At 44.9% G+C, this 23,327-nt stretch overlaps 1 protein-coding gene across 1 annotated transcript; it reads right to left on the bottom strand.

Moving 5' to 3' along the window:
* Positions 1–8,203: 8,203 nt before the first annotated feature.
* On the bottom strand, positions 8,204–20,461 carry LOC310860096 (fibronectin type III domain-containing protein 7-like; the record flags this gene model as incomplete). The annotated part of the gene is made up of 13 exons (XM_083766862.1): positions 8,204–8,289; positions 8,583–8,846; positions 10,094–10,363; positions 10,926–11,186; positions 11,871–12,131; positions 13,284–13,547; positions 14,224–14,490; positions 15,189–15,330; positions 15,485–15,603; positions 17,057–17,320; positions 18,393–18,662; positions 19,658–19,918; positions 20,446–20,461. The coding sequence occupies 13 exons, from the start codon at positions 20,459–20,461 to the stop codon at positions 8,204–8,206; spliced, it is 2,745 nt and encodes a 914-aa protein (XP_083622988.1).
* Between the last annotated feature and the right edge of the window lie 2,866 nt (positions 20,462–23,327).

Genomic DNA, 23,327 nt, shown 5'->3' with positions numbered 1-23,327 from the left:
AATGTCTGAAGAGTGCCCCCCCCCCCCCGAACCTCAAATGACGTCAAATTGTAGGCTCTACAGAGCCGAACCGACTTTTATTCGGCTCTAAAATAAGAGTATGAATCGGCCCTAAGTAATCAAATGGCAGGTGTGAAGACCTGTAAAGCCCAAACCACACCAAAGGGTCGGTCGGGTTGGGGACAAAACACTTTTTAAGGTAATCCACACCAATGCAACTCATTGAGTTCCATTGTGTTTCATTGATGTGGTCTACGGGGCAGCGGTGGCCGAACGGTTTGCGGAGCGGTCTTGATATCGGAAGGTCGCTATAGTTCGTATCCCCGGACCGGCACGTTAAAATCACCACCGCTGAAGTGCCCTTGGACAAGGCATTGAACCCCTACCATGAAATGTTCTATGAGCAGGGCCAGGCTGTAAACAAGTTCTTGAGCTTAGTCCAGTTACCCTGGGTAAACATAGTACCTTAGTAACGTTTTTGTCCCAACCCGACCGACCCTTTGGTGTGGTTTGTGGTTTAAAGGTCAATATCTACACTCTACATTCAAAACAACACCGATGTTGGTGCTGTGCAGAAAGGCCTCCTCCAGCGTACCTGTATTGATCTGTATGGATTGGCTGTGGATGCGTAGATGATAAGTACCTGTATTGATCTGTATGGATTGGCTGTGGATGCTGGTGCATTCAGAGTCCCGGGCCGTGACGGTGGCGTTGAGCGTCTGTCCACAGAGCAGCCCTGAGACCACGGCGTCCGTGCTGGTCGTGACAGACGTGGCGTTGGCCCCGCCCTCCACGTGGGAGTGCAGGGTGTAGGTGACTCCGCTCCCTGGACTCGGGTCCCAGCTCACGGTGACGTCGTTGTTCGCACAGTTTGTCACGCCGCTGATGCCAGTGGGTGGGCAGATAGCTGCAAAAGAACAAAGGTAATGGGGGAGAGAGAGGTAGAGAAAGAGAGAGAGAGAGAGAGTAATTATCATCATTATAATTAGTACAGTAGTAGCAGCAGTAGTAGTTTCCGGAGAAGAGACCTCCTTCCGCTTGACCTTAACCACTCCTCCCTCATTATCAACAACTCCTCCCTCCTTATCAAACTCACCTGCCTTTCATTATCACCTGGCCAATCCCCGGTTCAATCACCACAGTATAAATACACCTGCGATCTCTCAACCAAGTTGTTTGTTCTGCTCCACGACAGACCAAACATGGGTTGTGACTACTGCACTTGTAGATCGGCTATTTTCACTATTCTTCAAAATCGCCATCCTCCTCCACCCCAACCTCCTCCTTCCGCCTCGATTCTCTAGGAATCCAGGGGGGGGGGGGCAGTGACTGAGCAGAGACGACCAGCCGCTCATCCCGAGTATAGAGCAAAGATGACCGTCAGCTCCAGAGACTATACGCCCCCACCCTCTCGGTAGTCTCGCCCTACCCTGGGTTCCTCACTCCACTCATGCATTCATCTCATTCTGTTTCAATAAACTGTTAATCTTGAGCGAAGGTGTGGTCTCTTACTAAGTGAATATCAATGTAAATGTTTGTTTAACAGTGTACACTGTATACCGACTCACCTGCTTTGAGAGGCACGGGCGAGCTGGGCTCGCTGCGGCAGCCCCTCTCGATGGTGACGGCGGTGACGGCGTAGGTCTCGCCACAGTGGATGTCGCTCAGGGAGCAGCGGGTGCTGTCGGAGCTGCAGTTGTGGACGTGGCCGTCGTCTGAGGTCAGCGTGGCCTCGTAGAGGTCCGCCAGAGAGGCAGAGAACCACGACACGGTGCCCACGTTGCTGGAGCATTCCAGAGACACCTGCAGTCCCTCAGGGGGGCAGGGACCTGAGAAATGGAGGGAGGGAGAGAGAGAGAAGAGAAGTTGTTAGGAGATGGCGGCGGTGGTGCCTCAGTAAAGGTCTTTTTTCTTTTTAATATATATTTTTACCCCACGATTTTGTAACCCATTTTTCACCCCTGTGTCAATCATCTAATGTGATCCTGGGCTCTACACACCCTCCACCAACCTGGTCCCCATATATGGGCGACAAGGGGAGAGCAACGGACTTGAACTCATGCTTCCTTCATGCCGGAGTGTCCAAGTTGCTCCTTTACACCTGACAGGGGGGGAGTTTCCCTGGTTGGACGTAGCGCGTGGAAGAAACACGTTATTCCAACCAGTTCCTTTCCCCTCCAGTAAAGGTCTTGTTGTTGAGCATCATAGCTACTGTGTAACCATGTAAATATGTGATCGACACATTTTTTTTGTCTTTTTCTTGCACTATAGATGTTTGTTTATGTCCTGTGTATGTAAGACTGAGAGTGCTCTGAGCAAAAACAAATTCATTGTATTTATACTCTGTATCTATACACATGACAAATAAACCTGAACCTGAACCTGAGAGAACAAATACTATTACAAATATATAACTGCATGTGCGCTACTTAACAAATCTTAATGTGTCTTAATGTGTAGTTTTAATGTACACTAAAACTGAGCATATTAGAAAGATGCCAATAATACAATGTGTACAACTGTTTTCTTCCGATAATTGTCAACAGAATTAGGGGCAAAACTCAAATGCACATGAATTAATTAAAACCAAAAATGGCCAGTTCTTTTACTCTCGCCGTCACTTGTACAGTACCTGCGATGTATGTCAACTCGTGGCTGTCGAAGCCCTTGCACGTCTCGGAGAATGGCGTGACGACGATCCGATAGGTCTGGGCACAGTGCATGTTGGGTATTTCACAGGTGGTGTTGGACGAGCTGCAGTGTTTGAGGTCGCCGTCCGCCCCGCGCGCCGTCACGTTGTAGCCCACGGCGCCGGCGCTGGCCATCCATCGCACCACCCCGGTGTTGTGGTCGCAGCTCAAAGCAACACTGATGTTCTCCGGTGCGCAAGGGGCTGATGGGAAAACAAGGGCATAGTACTGCGCATCAGTAAACATCTATAAACTAAAATAACATATTTTATAACAAATTCCAGTACAGTACAGTACAGTACAGTACAGTACAGTACAGACACCGCAAACAACCTTGTCACGGTCCGCTCCTCGGACTGTGAACTTTGACTGTCCTTATTTAGAGTTTGGACTTTAATATGTATTTCTGTCTTATAGGCTATATGTATTTGCTCATGTATTCCTGACTGTTTCTCGTTGGTTTTGGTTTTCTGTTACTCTGTTGTTGCCTTAGTTTTGTGTATCTTATTTTGTAGTATTGTTCCTAGTGTTTCCTGTCTTCCTAGTTACTGTTAGTTACCTTGTCTATCCTACCTTGTTATTTGTCAGTGTTTCCACCTGTGTCCTTTTAGTCCCCTAGCCTATCCTGTGTTTGATTGTATTTTGAGTTCACCTGTGTCCTGTTACCCCTGTCTATTTAAGCCCTTTGTTTGCAGCGTGTCCTTGTTGGTCCATAGATAGACCTCTGTCAAGTGAGTGTATATGTTTTGCTGTGCCTTTGTTTTGCCCTATCTTGGTTTAGTGAAATAAACACTTTGAAGATAGTCTGCTTTGCATCCTGTTGCCTGCTTTTGGGTCCACCCGTAATGCATTCCTGACAAACCTTGTATCCCCCACAGGTTTGACAAAGTCTTGAGACGGCATGCCCAGTAAAATCCTGTTAATTTAACTCACGTAAGAGTGTAGTGTAAATGGACCCAAATGGATCCGTGCGTGGGCCCCATTTTGAGATAAATCAACAAGGATGTTCAGGATTTGAAAATGTGCTAAAGGCATTTAGTACAGAGGCAAACACACACACAAAACACCTCCTATACGGTATACCTGTCTGTAACTGTGCCTGGGCTCCCTGGCTGCTGTTGCAGTGCGCGGCCACAGAGTTGACGCTGACGTCGTACAGCGTGCCACAGAGCAGCGAGGTGAAGGAGCAACGGGTGTCCGCGGTGCTGAGCCACATGGCGGTCTGGTTCCCAGACGTCAGGGCGGTGTAGAAGCTGTCTCTGCCCAGGCTCTCGTCCCAGCTCAGCGACGCTATGCTGGTCCCGCAGGTGTATGTGGACTCCACGTTGGCAGGAGTGCAGGGCGCTAGGGTGCAGGGAGCACATACCCCACGCGCACACACACACACACACACACACAGATGGATACACAAAAATATATATGTAAGGTAAATGCATACATACATACATATACAGTACAGTACATAGTGTTCATTCAAACACTGCACACATACTGTACAAATAAGCAGGAAACAGGAAAAATGGTACATTGCCAGCCTGCTAAAACATTCATCAGGCAAAACAAAAGAAACACTGATAGAGAATACCCCCCCCCCCCCCCCCACACACACACACACACACCTAGAAACTAAATGAGAATGAGACAAAGTCACCACCATGAATCAAGTACCAAATAAAGTAGTTATGTACCTAAAATGAGTTGTTTGCTGCCCCAACCCTGTGGAATGCCCTCCCCAAGGCACTCAGAGATGCCCCCACCCTTCAAACCTTCAAAACCGCCCTCAAAACCCACCTCTTCAAAATAGCCTTCCCTAGCTAACCCTTTTCACTGTCTTTTAATGTTCTTTAGCTTTTTTCCTTTTTTCTAAAAAAGTTGTTTTTAATTTGTTGTTACCTCTGTAAAGTCCCCCCATGTAAAGCGTCTTTGGGTACTCAGAAAAGCGCTATATAAGTTTGAGATATTATTATTATTATTATTCCACGTTAAAGGTTTTATCACATTAATTTTTTTTTTTTTTTTTTTTTTTTTTTTTTTAGGTTTTATGACCTCAATTAATCCCATTGACATTATATGGGATTTGCAGGATCTTACATCACAATCTGCCGGCAAATCAGAGCACCTGTTTGAGCCAGAAAACCCCAGATCACAGAAAATCTACTGAATGTTAAAAGTTCATGTTTTTTGGGTGCAATTGAGATTAGAAAACCTAAAAAAAAATAAGAACAATTCCAAAACCTTTTTTTTAATGTCACAATCCCTTTAAACTCACCTGTGGTGATCTGGAAGGAGTCACTGGGGGCGCTGTAACACGTGTTCCCCCTGGCCACGGCGTAGGCCGTGTAGACGTGGCCACAACGCAGCTGGTCCAGAACGCAGCTGGTGGCGGTGGAGCTGCAGAACGTGCTCAAACGGTCCAGGTTGGAGGTGGCGTTGACTATGAAGCTCACGGCATCCTCGTCCTCGGCCCAGGAGACCGACGCAAAGTTGGTGGCGCAGTCCAGAGAGTGGTCCTGGATCAGCGGAGCACAGGGGGCTGCAGGCAACGACAGAGAGGAACGGTTAACCCATTCTGACCTGAGATCAGATTCTAAAAATTCAGTTTTTTTTTTTTTTTTTCATCCCACGATTTTGTAACCCATTTTTTCACCCAGTGTCAATTATCTAATGTAATCGCTACACTTCCTCTGCCAACCTGGGGGGGGGCAGCGGACTGTCCTCATGCTTCCTTCTATGCATGAGGAGTCCAAGCTGCTTCTTTTCACCTGACAGGGGGGAGTTTCCCTGGTTGGACGTAGCGCGTGGAAGGAACACGTTATTCCAACCAGTTCCTTTCCCCTCCATCAGTCGTCAGTCATTTAAAAAAAAAAATAGCATAACTACTCTACCGGTCGGGTGACTTCTTCTATGACCTGTGTTTGTAACGACACAATGCAAAATGTGGGGTGTTTTTGTGCTGCTTTCTTACCTGTCTCTATGGTGGTGCTGGCGTGCGCGGTGCTGTTGCAGGCCCCGTCGCCTGCTAGTATGGTCACGGTGTACACCTCCCCACAGTGCAGCCAGTCCAGCTCGTAGGACGTGCCCGTGGTGCTGGCAGTGACCGTGCTCTGCCCGCTGGCCTCGGCCAGGACGGTGTAACTCAGAGCTCCGTCAGAGGCCACCCAGGACACTGTCACTACCGCAGAGTCACAGTTTAAGTCCGCCGAGATGCTTGTAGGGTCACAGGGTGCTGGAATGGAACAGGGTGGGGAAACAACAGGAGACTTAAATGAGTCAATATAAGTCAACGCAATAGGCTTGAATTATTTCTTATGAAAGGTGAAAATATTCTGATTTATTGATTTTAGTATATATGATTTTTAACTTATTAGATATTCTATCTTATTTAAATTCTCTGTCTATCTGAGATTTGAGTAAGAGAGAGAGAGAGAGAGAGAGAGAGAGAGAGAGAGAGAGAGAGAGAGAGAGAGGAGTGTACATTTAGCCATGCGAAATGTACACTATAAAGTGAAAATATAGATGAACTATTTACTATTAAAAAAATAGTCTTATGTAATAATATTTATAATACAGTTGTTAATCAGACCACAGTGTGTGTCCGGTGGAAACCTCGTATGAATCTGATCTCAGGTCAGGATGGGTTAATCAGACCACAGTGTGTGTCCGGTGGAAACCTCGTATGAATCTGATCTCAGGTCAGGATGGGTTAATCAGACCACAGTGTGTGTCCGGTGGAAACCTCGTATGAATCTGATCTCAGGTCAGAATGGGTTAAATGCACCAAAAAGTAACAAAAACTATTATAAAAAAATAAAATAAGAATAAAAAAGATAAGGAAATAAAAGAAGAAGGGGAAAGAAAAAAAAGCCGAATCAAAATCCCGTTTACCTGTCCTCACGGTGGCACTGGCGCTGGCGTCGCTGCTGGTGCACTGGTCGTTGAGGGCGACCACGCTGAAGGTGTAGTCCTGAGCGCAGGCCAGGCCGGGGAAGGAACACCCGGGGTGGGCGTCCCCCAGGGGGAGGCAGGAGGCGGAGAAGCCCCCCGGTCCGACCAGCGTGCCGCTGTAGGACAGCGCCCCCGGCGTGGCGTCCCATGACGCCGCCACCGTGTTCGAGGAGCACTCCACGGCCGTGCTGACGTTGGCGGGCACGCAGGGAGCTGAGGGAGGGGGAGAGGGAGCACGTGTTTGAGTGCGGAGAGAGACACAGAGGGAGAGAGAGAGAGAGAGAGAGAGAGAAAGAAGAGAGGAGGGTATAAAACAAATGATTGGGGGATTTATCCTTATAAATGAATGTGTGTAGGAGTATGTGACATACTGGGCTGTATTTTGCGTGTCTTAAGTACCAGGTCTTTTTCCAATTTAACTAATTATAAATTAATAATGGGTAAGGGCTAGTGACAATAAATCAGGCCTTCTGACTGTGTTGAATCAGCCAATGAGCGTACCAGTGTGATGAACCCAGGGTTCACTGTTGGCTCCTTGGCAGGTGCTGCTGACCGTTCGCACCGTGACGCTGTACTCCTGACCACACTCTAAGCCCACCAACTCGCACTCAGAACCGGTGCTGCTGTTGCAGGAGAGGACGGTGCCGTCCGTGGCCCGGGCTATGACTATGACTATGACTATGTCGTCTCCAATGATGATTATGACGTCCCGATGTCTGGCCATCTGTCCCTGGACCCACTGGACGGTCATGTTGTTGCTGTTACATTCCATGGGACTGGGGGAACTCTGAGGTGCACAGGGTGCTGCAGGCAGCAGGGGAAACAAAATGCAGGTTATTCAAATGATTCTTTTAAGGTTTTACACTTAATAATAATAATAATAATTAAGAAAACAGTTTGATTAAATAAAACTACAGAATAATAAAAAATAACTACGTTGAATCCATTGGAACAGGTTATTTTGTCAATTTCCTCGTCTAAAGCAACAGTTTTGGATACATTGTTCCTGTCGGGGGGGAAACCACCTACAGTAACTCTATTTTTGATTGAGGTTTTATCTCCATTGGACCCTCAAACTGTCTCCAGTACCTCTGCCCCTCTCATGGACCTCTCATGGACCTCCACCACCTCTGCCCCTCTCATGGACCTATCATGGACCTCCACCACCTCTGCCCCTCTCATGGACCTATCATGGACCTCCACCACCTCTGCCCCTCTCATGGACCTCTCATGGACCTCCACCACCTCTGCCCCTCTCATGGACCTCTCATGGACCTCCACCACCTCTGCCCCTCTCATGGACCTCTCATGGACCTCCACCACCTCTGCCCCTCTCATGGACCTCCACCACCTCTGCCCCTCTCATGGACCTATCATGGACCTCCACCACCTCTGCCCCTCTCATGGACCTCTCATGGACCTCCACCACCTCTGCCCCTCTCATGGACCTATCATGGACCTCCACCACCTCTGCCCCTCTCATGGACCTCTCATGGACCTCCACCACCTCTGCCCCTCTCATGGACCTCTCATGGACCTCCACCACCTCTGCCCCTCTCATGGACCTCTCATGGACCTCCACCACCTCTGCCCCTCTCATGGACCTCCACCACCTCTGCCCCTCTCATGGACCTCTCATGGACCTCCACCACCTCTGCCCCTCTCATGGACCTATCATGGACCCTCAAACTGTCTCCACCACCTCTGCCCCTCTCATGCAAGTAATTGACAATTTTCTTCATATCCTGAAATAATATATATTTTTCATTTCCTGAAAAATGCACATTTTGGAGTTGTTCTTCCTGACAGCAGAGATATAGAGTGAGGTTTTCCACCAGACAGTGGCGACTAATAGAACACAGTTAAAGAGAGATTTAATTTGAATTAACGTAGAAAATACAAAAAAGACTACAATGAAGCAAAGAAACCCTGTTTCTTTCTTCTCACCAGTGAACTGAGAGACCGCCTGGCTCTGGGAGGTTTGGCATGTTCCATCCGAGGCCGACACGGTGAAGAGATACTCCTGGCCACAGTGCAGGGATTCCAGCAGACACCCGGGGGTCGATACTGCCTCACAGCTGTGTGTGTGTCCATCTGGGGCTGTGGCGGTGGCGGTGTAAGACACTGCGTTGAGGCTGGCGTTCCAGGAGAGCGCTGCGCTGTTAGTATCGCAGTCCACTACCGCGCTCAGCTCAACGGGAGCACAAGGAACTGTGGGAGGAGGAGGACGCAACAGTAGGAGATGTTTAGAGTTTAGAGTTTTATTAGGATCCCCATTAGCTGGTGCATAGCAGCAGCTAATCTTCCTGGGGTCCACACAGAACATAAAAACATGACATTCGACATGAATGACATTACAGGACATACATTACAGGACATATACAGGATATATAAATAAAATTAAATTGAAAATATTATCCTAATCATGATCATGACTGTTTTTGGGTTTCAAGATGCCTCTTCAATTGTCTCTTGAAACTTGATTTAGTTTTTTCTTTTGTGATCATAGCTGGCAGTTTGTTCCACTCAGCCATGGCTCTGTACAGTACTGTGTGCTGCATAGACCCTGTTCTGGCTTTAGGGACTTGATAGCACTCTCTTGTGGCATGTCTAGTCTCATATTGATGTGATTCACTACATGCATACAGGTCACAGGTGTAGCAAATACTATTTATAAAAGTGCTTTTCAAACCGGTGGTCCTCGAGGGGGTTTCCAGGTGGTCCCCACCCTGGGCAAGACCTAAGCTGAAAAGACTATCAGCGGAAGTGCAGGATTTTAGCGGAAGTATCGCCGAAGGAAATGACGTTGATGCTTTACAAATCAGTTTACATTCTCCGCGAATGAAACAAGCGTTGTGATTGGTCGGGAAAATATGGTATCCGGGGGAAATACATCTGACGGATATTACGGAGGATACAACCGCCGATAGCTTATCTGCCTTATGTTGTGACCAGGCTTTTCTTTATGCTTCTCTGCCTTACGTTGTGACCAGGCTTTACTTTATGCTTCTCTGCCTTACGTTGTGACCAGGCTTTACTTTATGCTTCTCTGCCTTACGTTGTGACCAGGCTTTACTTTATGCTTCTCTGCTTTACGTTGTGACCAGGCTTTACTTTATGCTTCTCTGCCTTGGGTTGTGACCAGGCTTTACTTTATGCTTCTCTGCCTTACGTTGTGACCAGGCTTTTCTTTATGCTTCTCTGCCTTACGTTGTGACCAGGCTTTTCTTTATGCTTCTCTGCCTCACGTTGTGACCAGGCTTTTCTTTATGCTTCTCTGCCTTACGTTGTGACCAGGCTTTTCTTTATGCTTCTCTGCCTTGGGTTGTGACCAGGCTTTACTTTATGCTTCTCTGCCTTACGTTGTGACCAGGCTTTTCTTTTCGCAGATAAGTAAGCCTGGGACCGAGGCTAGGTGGTCCCCATGCTAAACGATAATAATTGGATTCCATTTGTACCTGTGTGTAGTGTCACGGCGGCGCTCTCCACCGTGGAGCAGTGGTCGTTGACGGCCACCATGGTGACGCTGTACACCTGACCGCACATCAGCTCCGTCAGGGTGCACGCCGTCCCGTTGGCCGTCCCGTTGGCGCACGCCGCACGATGTCCGCCGATGGCCACGGCGGTCACGGCGTAGCGCTGGGCGCCGCGGCTGGCGGTCCACGTCACCTCCACGGAGCTTTCGCCACAGGTCCTCTCTGCCACCACGCCGGTGGGCACACATGGCACTGGGGTGGGGAGGGAGGGGGGTAAAGATGTTTTAAAACAGGCCTGAAAACCTTCCTGTTTCGGAAACCATGTAGCACTCTGGGATTCCTTGTGAATGAAAAGTGCAATATAAATAAAATTCATTATTATTATTAAAGAACCAGCTCAGTCTAATCCGTTTTACTCAAGGAAGGAAGTTGATTTGATCCCAAAGGTGTAGTGCAAATGATGACAGCATTATACACAAGACATTGAAGACATCACTCATCTAGGTGATTTAATGAACCCATTTTGGTGTTGGCATCATGTCGCGCTTTAGCTATTGAAAAATACCAGATCTACAAGCTCGTAGCACGCCACCGAGTGGCGCGCTACGAGCTTGTAGGTCTGCTATTTTTGAAAAAAATCGAAGAACGACTGACATAGAAACATAGCTTTTTCAGAAAACTGTCAAGATGTAGAAGACATTTTTTAGAATCTGATCTCAGGTCAAAATGGGTTAATTAATTACTTATGTCCAACATAAGTAATTTGTTACAAAATAGGGTTATTAGCAGCAGATAATACGAATGTTCTTTTTACCTTCGCTGAAAACCACCGTCTCACTGGGGAGACTGAAGCAGGTTCCGTCGTGGCTCTTCACCGAGGCGCGGTACTCCCCTCCACAGCCCAGCGTGTCCATGTCACACTGGGAGCTACTGGAGTTACAGTACGACGTCTCCCCCTCGCTGCCCACGATGGTGGTCAGGTAGTGGTCGGCGCCGCGGGACTCGTCGAAGGTGACGGTCATTCCGCCGGACACACAGTCTACGTCCGCGTGCACGTTGGTAGGCCCGCACAGAACTGCACCATGGAATAGAGAGAGAGAGAGAGAGAGAGAGAGAGGAGGAAAAAGGAGGGTTCAGTCCAGGAGGATTTTAGACAGAATTATACTCTGTCGAGAATGCATGATGTTCAGTGTTGTTTTCGTCGACTAAAACTAAGACGAAAAATGTTCGTCGACTACCTTTTTCCACAGACGAAAACTAAATGGAAACTACGTGAAAACTAAGCTACGATGACTAAAACTATAAGACTAAATATACTGACAATTTCGTCGACAAATAAAAACTAGACTAAAATGTTAGGAAGGGACTAGTGGACAAGAGATTCAGTAAAAGTAATTTTACACTTGGTTGCATGCTGAAAATAGCAGATCTACAAGCTCGATCTACGAGCTTGTAGATCGGCTATTTTCAGCAAGTGTAAAAACAGTCCTTAGGACGGCATCAATGCCCACCAAAATACATTTTAGTCGACTAAATCAACTGTAGATTTAGTCGACTAGAATCTCATGACATTTAGTCGACTAAAACTAGACTAACACTATCACATTCCAGGTGACTAAAATGTGACTAAAACTAAATTAAAACTATTCAAAAGACTATGACTAAAACTGAAATCAAAATTTGCTGCCAAAAACAACACTGCACGCAACTAAGTTCAAATAGGGCTTATGCGTGCATAGGAGGTGAACGACCGTCTCACCAGAGTTCATGTGGATGGCGGCGGTGGGCATGCTGGGACAGATGCCGTCGTGGTAGAAGACGGACACGGTGTACACCTGGCCACACTTCAGGGCGCTGATGGTGCAGTTGTGGTTGACGGTGGAGCAGCTGAGCAGGCGGTCCTGCTCGTCCTCGATCTGGGCCGTGAACGAGTCCATGTGCGGACGGCCGTGCCACGAGATCAGAGCCGTGTTGGCCTCACAGTCCAAGGAGGCTTCCACCTGGTCCGGAGGACATGTGGCTAGTAGGGGGGGGGGGAAGAAAAGGAAAAACGCAGTTAATATTCCGTTTGTGTTTGATAAGGTTTGGCTGCCCCTTGTCCATTACCTGAGTAGAAACAATTAATAGACAGGATACCATTGATATGGTTGACTGTACGCCATTTTCTTTTCAGATGTTTTCCATGAGCTTTCTATCATCTTATTATATAGTATGCAGTGTCACTGAGCAGTATGGGTGGGAGGGTTAAGGGATTTCTTTCTCTTTTTTGTCTTTCATTTTGTTCCATAAAAAAAAAAAGTGTATTTCATATCATGTTTATAACAATTTATAATCTGTTCAATAAAAAAACAAAAACAAAAATATTCCGTTTGTAACCACGCTGAGTGTTAAAGTTAAACGTACATTTCATAATGCTCAATGACATGTAACAACATATTTTCTTTTTTTTTTACTGTTCATTAATGCCTTCATCATGCAGGAGCTTTTTGCAAGGATAAAACACACATATAGCTGAGATGAGAGAATAAAAGGAAAGCGTGTTGGGAAGCCTGTTTTTTTAACATGGCAAAATACTTACCTTGCCAATAACCTGTTCACTCTGGTTAAACAGGAATTTGCCCTTAACCCTCTAAGACCCAGGGTTGCTTTATAGCAACAATTCTATTTTAATTAATTACTTAATTATTATTATTTTTTTCTGTTCTTTTTTCACCTAAACGTCATCAGTGATGTTCATTGCAATGCCATTGGGTCATGATATTTGCATATAAATACCCCCCACAGAGGCTGAAATTCACACAAAATAAAAATGTCTGGACTCTGTGCAATTTTGAACAGTTTTTAACCTATGACTTTTGACCTTTAACTCTAATAAAAGTAAGTAAAATAATTGTAATATATGTTTTTTGTGATCATTAGAATATCTGGAACATGTTTTATTCATTATTGTGAAAGATATCCCCTAAATGTAAATTATTAATTTATTATATTATTATATAATTATTATAATAATGTGCATAAAATATTCATCAAACTTTTTTTTATCTTTTTTTAACCTAATTCCTAGTAGTACAAAGTAGTAGTAAGGTTGAAATCTCTTTTTTGCAAGTAGAAATGAATCCGGGTCTTAAAACATAACGATCAGGGTGAGAGAGAACCCAGTGAGCCGTACCCGTTTCCACGCTGACGGAGGAGCTGTTGGTGCTGTTGCACTGGAGGTTGGAGGCGATGACGTAGGCCGTGTAGGTGGTGCTGCAGCGCAGGCCCATGACCCGGCAGGTCAGGTCCCGCATGGTGTGACACGTGTGCTCGCCGCCGTCGGCGTCAACGGCCACGCCGATGTAGAAGAGAGCGCCTTTGGCCATCTGCCAGGCCATGGTGATGGAGTCAGAGCCACAGTCCATGGTCGCAGAGACATTCTGGGGCACACAGGGTTCTGAAGGGTGGGGGAGGAGAGGAGACAGAGCAGGGGAAATCAGGATCCAACCCACATCCATCCTGTAATTATGTGTTGTGTTTTTTGATTTTGTGGACCTTTAACACCATGAACTCTAGAATCCCTATTCCTGGAGCGAAACATTCAGTGAAGTTGTGATCTCGAACAGTACCGGTATATATATCGGTTATTTTTTGGGATATTAGTGTAAAGCGAAGACAGGATGGGTATCTTCGTATTAGTATAGATAGTGTGCCCGTGCTTACTTTGGGAGGTCACAGCCTGAAAAGGTTGAGAACCACTGATATAGACTAACTGAATATTCCTAAAATTGCTAGATTACCACCTTGATATAAAATAAAAATGTTGTAACTTGCGTTTAAACCTTATGTAACTATTCATTGATTCACTCGTAGGCCTATACCAAAATCCATTTGGAAAAAAGAAAAAAAATCACACCTGTGTGAAGTGAGGGGCGCTCACTTCACATTATCTAACGTTTGGATAGTTGGTGTCAAGGTGAAGTATGTTTGCTCAGTAGTTGCTGATGTCTGCTCAGGAGGTTTGAGTGTTTGCTCAGACCAAATTCTTTTTAGAGGGAACATTGCTGGTGTGTGACAAATTTGTGACAATTGTAAAACAAATTCTTCCATTATTAAGAGATGTCGTGTCTTACTCGTCTCTGCCACCTGGCCCAGGGTCCTAGCGCTGGCACATTCCGTATCGAACGCCGTGATGTGGATGGTCAGGTGCTCTCCGCATGGCACGGCGGGCATGGCACAGCTGTTGGAGACCGAGGTGCAGGTGTAGTGGCTGCTGTTCACCGTGTTGCCCCAGGCGTCCACGCTGTACGACTCGGCGCCCTCGGCCGTGTCCCACGTGCTGATCAGGACGTTGGACAGACAGTCGGCGGAGGTCTTCACGTTTTGAGGCATACACGGTGCTGGAGGAGAGGAGGACATGTGTTGTGAACTATAGCTGCCGTATAGGCATAACAAAAACATCTGTAACAAGCTGTGAGTCTAAAACCAGTGTTGTGTTCGTCGACTACCTTTTTTCACTGACTAAAACTAAATAAAAACGAATCTATGATGACTAAAACTAAGACTAAATATACTGACAATTTCGTCAACAAATAAAAACTAGACTAAAATGTTAGGAAGGACAAGAGATCCAGTTTCATGCTGGGTTGCATGCTGAAAATAGCAGATATACAATCTCACAAGAGATTTTATAGATTGTATATCTGCTATTTTCAGCATGCAACCAAAGTGTAAAATATGTCATTACAACGACATCAAGGCAAAACACATTTTAGTCGACTAAATCAACTGTAGATTTAGTCGACTAAAATCATGACATTTAGTCGACTAAAACTAGACTAAACACTAGAACATTCCAGGTGACTAAAATGTGACTAAAACTAAGTGAAAACTATTCAAGAGACTATGACTAAAACTAAAATAGAGATTTGCTGCCAAAAACAACACTGCTAGCAGGTGCCACTTCTGATGTGCAGACATGCCAAAACCAACCACTAGAAGGCACTGTTTGGCTATAATGAGTCATGACACAGAATAATAAATGTCTTTATAAGTTTTAAATCATATGCAAATAAATATGCGATGAAATGTTATATACCAGTGTTTATCTCAACGTCTGCACTGACGTGGCTGTTACACGCCCCGCTGACAGAATACACGTTGAAGGTGTAGCGACGGCCGCACACTGTGTCAGTGAAGAAACAGGAGTTGTCTGTGGTCATGCAGTTTTGCAGATCTCCCTGTGAACACATACACATATACAGTACAGTAGGATTTCAGCAGTTATATCTTGGCATTATCCTTATTATCACATTATTATCCTCCCGGCTCATCTTCGAGGTCTTTAAAACATTTTTTTTAAATCTTGCATGTTTGTTTGTGCGAGTCTAATACCGTAGAGTCTGTTGACGTGGCCAGGTAGTGGTCTGTGTGGTTAGTGTGTTCCCATTCAAAGATGATGACGTTGCTGCTACACTCACGGTACAGTAGACTGATAGCAGGAGGACAGGGAACTGTAGGACACAGACAGAACATAAAGAAAAGATTAGATTAGATTAGATTAGACAGACAGACAGACAGACAGACAGACAGACAGACAGACAGACAGACAGACAGACAGACAGACAGACAGACAGACAGACAGACAGACAGACAGACAGACAGACAGACAGACAGATAGATGAACAGTAACGGGTACAGGGTAATGAAAACAATGGAGAAAACCAGGTCAAACAACGACATCAAAGCCCAAGCGTCACAGAAGCCTTTCCAGGTTAAAACGCCCTGATATTGAAGATTACAGCTCAGCATTGCTTTTCACCGGGTGAGGTCTCAGGTTCTCTACACTAACACAGGCTTATTCTTAACTGGCCAAGTACAACACAATATGATATAGACAGTGGAGCTCAATAGGAGACCCAGTTCTCAAAGCCTCGTGTGAGACTCGTCTGAATCCACTAGTTGGAACAAAAATTGAAAAATAGCCAGAGGTAAAAGCACTATTCCCACATGGCTAATGCTGTGTGTGACCTATCAGCAATATTTACCCTCAATTTAAAGCAACTGGCTTTGAGGTGGTCGATTGTTCAATGCGTGTAAGTGTTGCAGCCCAACAACAACAACGGCAAGGCCATAAACAGCAGCTATTCTCCTGTGGTTTTAACCTCGGGCGCCTTCCACAAAAGTAACAAAAGGGATTAAAGTTATTTATCTCAAAATCGTCAACTTGGCATTCAGTAAGCACAACGTATAGGGTATCTAAGCTTCAGTAGTGTGTGTCCCACACCTCAGTTTGAGAATGAACTGAAGATATAGTCAAGTCCTGTGTGAAAAGGGCTTTTAGAAAATGCGAACAAAAATGGCTGGGAATCAACTGATCGGATAACCAGGGCTTGTACGTTTTACAATGACTTTGCTGTGACTAATTATAGACATTTGCCAGGGGGAGATTGTTCTTATTTTTTCATACGAGACAACTCAAACTGAAAATAACCGCTTCTCTTGTGTGAAACTTATACCAAATGCACCAAGTATGTTTAATGACTCTAGGGCACACCGGTTTAAAACCAAACAAATGTGGGGACTAGATTGGTGGAGGGTGTGTAGAGCCCAGGATCACATTAGATAATTGACACAGGGGTGAAAAATGGGTTACAAAATCGTGGAGAGAAAAAAAAAAGACCTAAACACCAATCTAAAATGATGTTATCCAAGAATCTCCCTGCAGCAAGATGTCCTATGTTTCTTTTATGCGGGCTTCAAATGTTTATACACTCCATTATGAAACTATATTAACTTCACCACAGCTTAGTAATGCAATGCACGTTAGCTAATGGGATAATAATGGATAAATAAAAACTCAACAATGTTTGTTATGTGCTGTAAAGAAGAGTTGAGAGGCTGGAGAAGGAGATGTATAGGTGTTTGGTTTGTTTTGTTCTTTCACTGTATCTTATGGCGTCTCACCGGTCTCGAAGGTGGTGGAGGTGGCGTTGACTATGCTCTCACAGCTCTCTGACACGGGGGTGACCTGCACCACGAAGCTCTGACCACAGCCTACTCCGTCGATCTCGCACTGGGTTCCTTGGCTCGTGCAGGCCAGCACCATTCCGTCGCCGCTGATGGCCGCCGCTCTGTAGGAGTCTGCCCCGAACACGGGTGACCACGACACCACAGCAGAGCCGGTCGTGCAGCTGTAGTCTACCTTTACCCAGGTCACCGCACTCAGCACTGCAAGGTACAAAGTTACATACTGTGTGAACATGGCCTCTGTTTGTGAGGTGTTTGTGAGGTAACAAAAATGCTACAGTCAAATGTTTATCCCACTAGAGATTCTCTAGTGTGACCTTTCGAAAGGAATGCCCCCCCCTTTCCCCTCACTGTATGTTTCTTTTCCCTTTTTGCTTCCTTTATGATGAATTCCTGTTCTGTTCTTTAACTATATAGAAGTGTCTATTTGTACGTCTCTAAATGTTTTTGATGAATTGAACAATATGGACCCTGTTGTAAACCAGTGTAATGCTTGATTGGGTCGTCCACTCACAGTTAACAGTCTTTGTATTGAGTTTGTGCTTGAAATGCACTGTAATTCTGCAAACTGTTAATAAATATTTCAATCAATCAATCAATCAAATCCCTCTAGTGGTACAGTATGATAAAGACAAACGGAGCACAAAATGGCGCAGAAAGTCAGAAGCCGATGGCTTGACACTTTCCTACTTTGATGGCTTTTATCACCAGACATTTAAGTCGTCATTCTTTATAGGCTCTGGTGATTCTGCTCTACCTTGCATACTATACTTTCATTCAATGAACACAGATTTTCTCCAAATAGCTACATTCATGCAAACTGTAGTGTGAATACCTTAGAACCCTTGCCCATATGTATCATTGCCTCAAGGCAAGAGGATAAGGTGTATTCAAAAACAAGAGATAGGATCGGATGTGTATTCTAGTGGGATAAATTACATATAAGAGGACGTAGATATGGGTCTTATTTTTAAAACTCATTGTCTTCTAGACCTATATCCTTTATTGAGGTGTACACTTGGCATGTCACTTTATGAAAAAATAGTTGTCAGGCTGGCTTACCATTTATGAAGGCCAGAAAAGATCCCCAATCAATGTATGATTTTCTCAGATTCATGTTTATGTATAACAGTCCTAAACCTTTACCTTTACTCCGGCGGATTATTTTCTCCATCTCTGAAAGGAGCGTCCTGGGGTGAATAATAGCTGACCTAGATAACTATTCACAGAGTTACTGATATTGACTTGGCCCCTGCCGATCGAGTCCACTCACTGTTGGTGGTGTATACGTAGTCTGTGGATTCGCCAGGCTCCAGGAAGGTGTTGACCGAGGACACGGATATCAGGTACGAAGAACACGGATGCATGTTGTCCAGGTCCACGTGCACGTCTGTGACGTTGGCCCGGTACGGCGTGCTGCTGAGGTCACCCAGGTCCCTGACCGTGATGCCGTAGATCAAAACGCCGTCCACGGCGGTCCAGTTGGCCCGAGCTGTTCGCCTAGTCGTCTGCACCGCCGTGACCTCTGGCGGTGGCTGCACCACTAAAAACATTAACACGGGAGAAACGCTATAGTACAATAATAATAATAATAATAATAACAATAATAATAATATAGTACAGTGCTGTTCGTTCTTAACCCATTTTGGGTGGGAACCCCTTTTGGTGTTAACATCATGTCGTGCTTTAGCTATTGAAAAATAGCAGATCTACAAGCTCATAGCGCGCCACCGAGTGGTGTGCTAAGAGCTTGTAGGTCTGCTATTTTTGAAAAGTCGAAGAACGACTGACATAGAAACATAGCTTTTTCAGTAAACTGTCAGGATGTAGAAGACAATTTTAGAATCTGATCTCAGGTAAAAAAAAAAGGGTTAAGGCCCAGGAGAAACGCTATAGTACAGTGCTGTTTGTTCTTAAGGCCCAGGAGAGCTTGGTCAAAGGATCATGAAGAACTTGAAAGTAGTATAGTAGACATTAGATAAATGCAGTATTTTAATGACGTGTTTCAAACAGACTCTGCAGGCAGCTCACTCTGTGAGCCAGCCTGAACCAGAGAATAAGACAAAAGACAAATATATATGCCATATATTATAGTAGGCCTACAGCACAGTATTCCCATTTTGGGATGATTTGTGAAACAGATAATAATAAGTGATATAGCCTATAGCACGTTTACACCCTGACCAAAACCTGGTCAGATTCTGAAACCTGACATAAGCCAACATAATAAATGTATTGATGTACATGATTATAGGCCTACAGTATTTCAATAGCCAAGGCTATGTGAGTTAATAAATAAATGTTAATTTGCATTTACAACATTTATACTACTACTATTAATAGCCTATAATAATAATAATAATAATAATAATAATATATTAGTTGACATGAACTATGGGCTATAATTAGGTGTCCCATTAATGAAAACAAACCGTTGCTTTAAACGAGTGGGAACTTGAAAGCACTGGAAAACACACTTGGGGTTCTTTGAGTTTAGAGAGAGAGATAGAGCAAATGATGGACGTTAACACAACTCACGGGTCGCCTGATATCTCACTCTGCTCTGTCCTCCCAGGCCGGCGGCGTTGGCCGTGTAGACGCTGAAGTCGTAGGTGGTGGAGGGCCGCAGGCCGGACACCACGGCGCTCAGGTTGGTGTAGGACAGGTTGTAGCGCGTGTTCGTGGCCAGCGACTCCACTATGAGGTAGTAATGCTCCGTGGAAGGCACGTGCCTCCATTCCACCTCAATGGAAGTACTTGACAGTGCCCTGGAGTCGGTTATCTGAGAGGTGTCGGGGACTGGAGGAGATGGGACGAGAGCGAGACGACACCGGGGGATCAGGTAAGATGGAGTGACTCGCACAGCATCGATGATTTCCGTACCAAAATGAGTGAGTGTGCACAAATATTCATTTTAACCGTAGGCTACGTTACTTTTCAGTTAGCTCTCGTCCATAGCCAGAAGCCTTATAAGGCCTATGGACCATCACCGTGCAGCAATACTTTTCAGTTAGCTCTCGTCCATAGCCAGAAGCCTTATAAGGCTATATGGCTATATATATTGCTGCCGCAAATGCGACGGCATTAGAGCTATGGACCAGAGCCTATACTTTTTGGCTGCCAAAACATGTGCGTAATTTGCGTAAAAGGCTTGCTTCTTCCCCCTATGACTACACGTCTACTCTACAGACACGCTGACTTGGCCCGGGCCGCCCTAAGTGCCCTTCTTCCAAATAATCACATCCACTCTTAGTTTAGATAGATTAGATATACAGTGTTGAGTTCCTCCTTTAAGGCGAACGGTGCAGCTTACCTGTAGCACCTACTCGTGTATCCTTGCATATCACGTCCCAAAACCGGAAAACTTTCACAGTCACAGTATAATTGGCTCCGGGTCTCAGACCCCGCACCAATTTCTCGCTGTCGGTCGCGGGTATCGTCACCACAACGGGTGCAATGTCCGTCGAGTCTATCACCCGGAGGTCCAAAAAATAATTAGTAGCCCTCGGGATATTTTTCCATTTTATGCGAAGCGACGAGGGTCCCGGAGACGTTATCGACAAAATGTCACAACCTGAAAGAGATGGAGAGGATTGGGGGTCAGCACTTTGAACTGAAACCACACGTGAACAGCTTCATTAATTGCTTCAAGTATGAATTATTCAAACTTATGTATAGGCCTGCAATATGAATATTAAATGGGAAGCAAAATAGCAGCACCCCCAAAAAACAAACAAAAACAAACAAAAAACTGGTGCATATTCAATGTATTCTCTTCCTGGCTAATTTGGCCTCTTTCATGGGAACTTTGATTGCAATTAGTAGGTGGACAAGTAGGCTAGACTTTCCATGGAAGTTGCAGTAGCTACACCTTCAAATGTTTCTTAACTTTGCTTTAAAATACTTTTTTTTTCCTACATTATTTTTAGCCACACATGGACTCTTAATTGTCTTTAATACGGTTTGTCTAAAAGTCATTAACCTAAACTATTGTTGTCTTACCTTCTGCTGTAGTGTATGGTATCTGTAAACAACAAATATTGAACATAGTTAAATTACATGCTGACAATATTCTACTGATAAATTGTATTATATTTTGTCATTATTGTCCATCAGGTCTCCATATACTTAGCCTGTTTGTGAGAAAAGAAAAGCCTGATATTTACCTGAGTTAGAGATACCAGTGCTGCTAAACCTATTGCTCCCAACAATCCCATGTTCGACGGTGACTGCCTCATCTCATTACAATTACTTTAGTGTACAAGAGAGTGTCAAATACAATAGGTGTTCTGGATTCTTTTGAGCTATGCCACAGGTACTAGTGTTGCGTGGGAACCAATCAGTGGGCCCCAAATGGGGACAGACTCTCCCCCCAATAGCCCCAGGCCGTCAGAGGTGGCACTGGTGAGAGGACTCCCGCTCCCTCCCTCTCTCCCGGCCCCCTCCCTACAAAGTTTCTCATTTTGACTCGAGTTGAGTTGAGTTATGATCACCCCCAATTAGATTTCATCAATAATTAACTTCAGCCATGAAAGTACTACAGAGGACAGTGTGTATTGTATTGTATGCATTGTTGCCTCAAGTGACAACATCGTAATTAGCATCATCTGATATGTGGCATGGCTATTGTGCCTTCTTCGATAATGTTAGGGTAGTTATTGTAGTTCAAATATTGTTCCAGGTGTATCATTTTGTAACATTTGGCATTATTGCCACAGTTTTTGGTCAACTACAACTAGCCTAAATATGAAGCAGTATGGTGCCTTGTCATTGACTAATAGCTGGTTTGACAGTTTTATTGTTTTTGCAGAATATTGTATTGAATGTGACCACCACTTCAGACTTCATGCTAGAATTGTGTTTACTATGATGTAGCTAAATTGGTTGGCTGATTCACCAGTGGTCTTATTTCCTTTTTTTTAGATGGAGCTGATATTTATATCAGAATGTTTATTTTGTGTTGTACCAATTTGTCGTACTACCATGATTGAAGATAACTTAAGGCTGATTTGTCATTAATAATTTCCGTCATAGCACAAGACTTTCACGTGACAAAAATATTTATTTTCAATAATGTTGTCCAAACATATTTTTTGTTGAAAGTCAGTTGTCAAAAAAACAATATAAGCCTGCATGGCTAGAGCAGGGTTCTTTGATGGCTTTCAGGCTGAGGGGGAACCCTTAGCTAAGAGAGATGAAGCAGGGACTCACACTTCATATTGTATCAGAATAAACCTTTCAGAGATACCGTCTTTTCTATTTGTTGGATTCATTGAACCTTTGGCTCTGTACTTGGTCTACTCCCCCCCCCCAACCCACCCCCCTACACCAAACATCTTTGATGAATGATATATCTACAAGCTCACAATGTGTCGCCCTTAGGGGTCCCGGGACCCCCTGTTGAAGACCCATGGGTTAGAGAGCATGGCACTCTAAACAAAATTATCCCTTGGCGTACAGTAGGCCAAGGAACACTCTCGAACACGAAGAAACACAACCCATTTCTCCATGTAGTTCAGTGGTACTGTACCAATTAATTCACACCCATGCCCACAGGCATAGCATGTTAGTCTTGCCATTTAGAGTCAGATAGTGAAAAGGTTCATTAAAACAAAACACTGCAATACAATGTATAATTAGTTCTCTTAACAAATGGTGAGCTTGAGCGAACATTACCAGAAAACCTTAAACAACCAGAGGAACAGCAGAAGATGATACACAACCAGAGGAACAGCAGAAGATGATACCCCTGAAGTGTAATTGGTTCAAGACACTGTACATGAGTTTACATGACAGATGATGACAGCAGTCCGACCAACTTTGATCCTATCTCACCGGTATCTAGATTCTCTCACGATCTTGTTTAGGGCCACATTTTACGTAAGGAGTGTTACCTCCTGTCTGACCTATAATCATAGCCCAACCCCCGCCCCGCAAATAAAGAATGTTGCTGTTGACCTAACCCAGAATACAGTATTGCATAAACACCTATAACGGCCTTATGATAAATACAGTAGCTCGCTATGTATCCTTTTGCTCTCTCTCTCTCTCTCTCTCTCTCTCTCTCTCTCTCTCTCTCTCTCTCTCTCTCTCTCCTCCCTTTTTGATACTACGTCGTACACCATATAAAAATGACAATGTAGGGTATAAAGTCATGCCCCTTCTCTGTTCATTACTTTATTCATATCTCCATAACATGGGAACACAG

Source organism: Protomyctophum parallelum (genome assembly GCF_964188405.1).
Source record: "Protomyctophum parallelum genome assembly, chromosome: 6".
Classification (NCBI taxonomy): domain Eukaryota; kingdom Metazoa; phylum Chordata; class Actinopteri; order Myctophiformes; family Myctophidae; genus Protomyctophum; species Protomyctophum parallelum.
The sequence above is the reverse complement of the archived record's forward strand: the minus strand, read 5'-3'. Positions and strand labels throughout refer to the sequence as shown.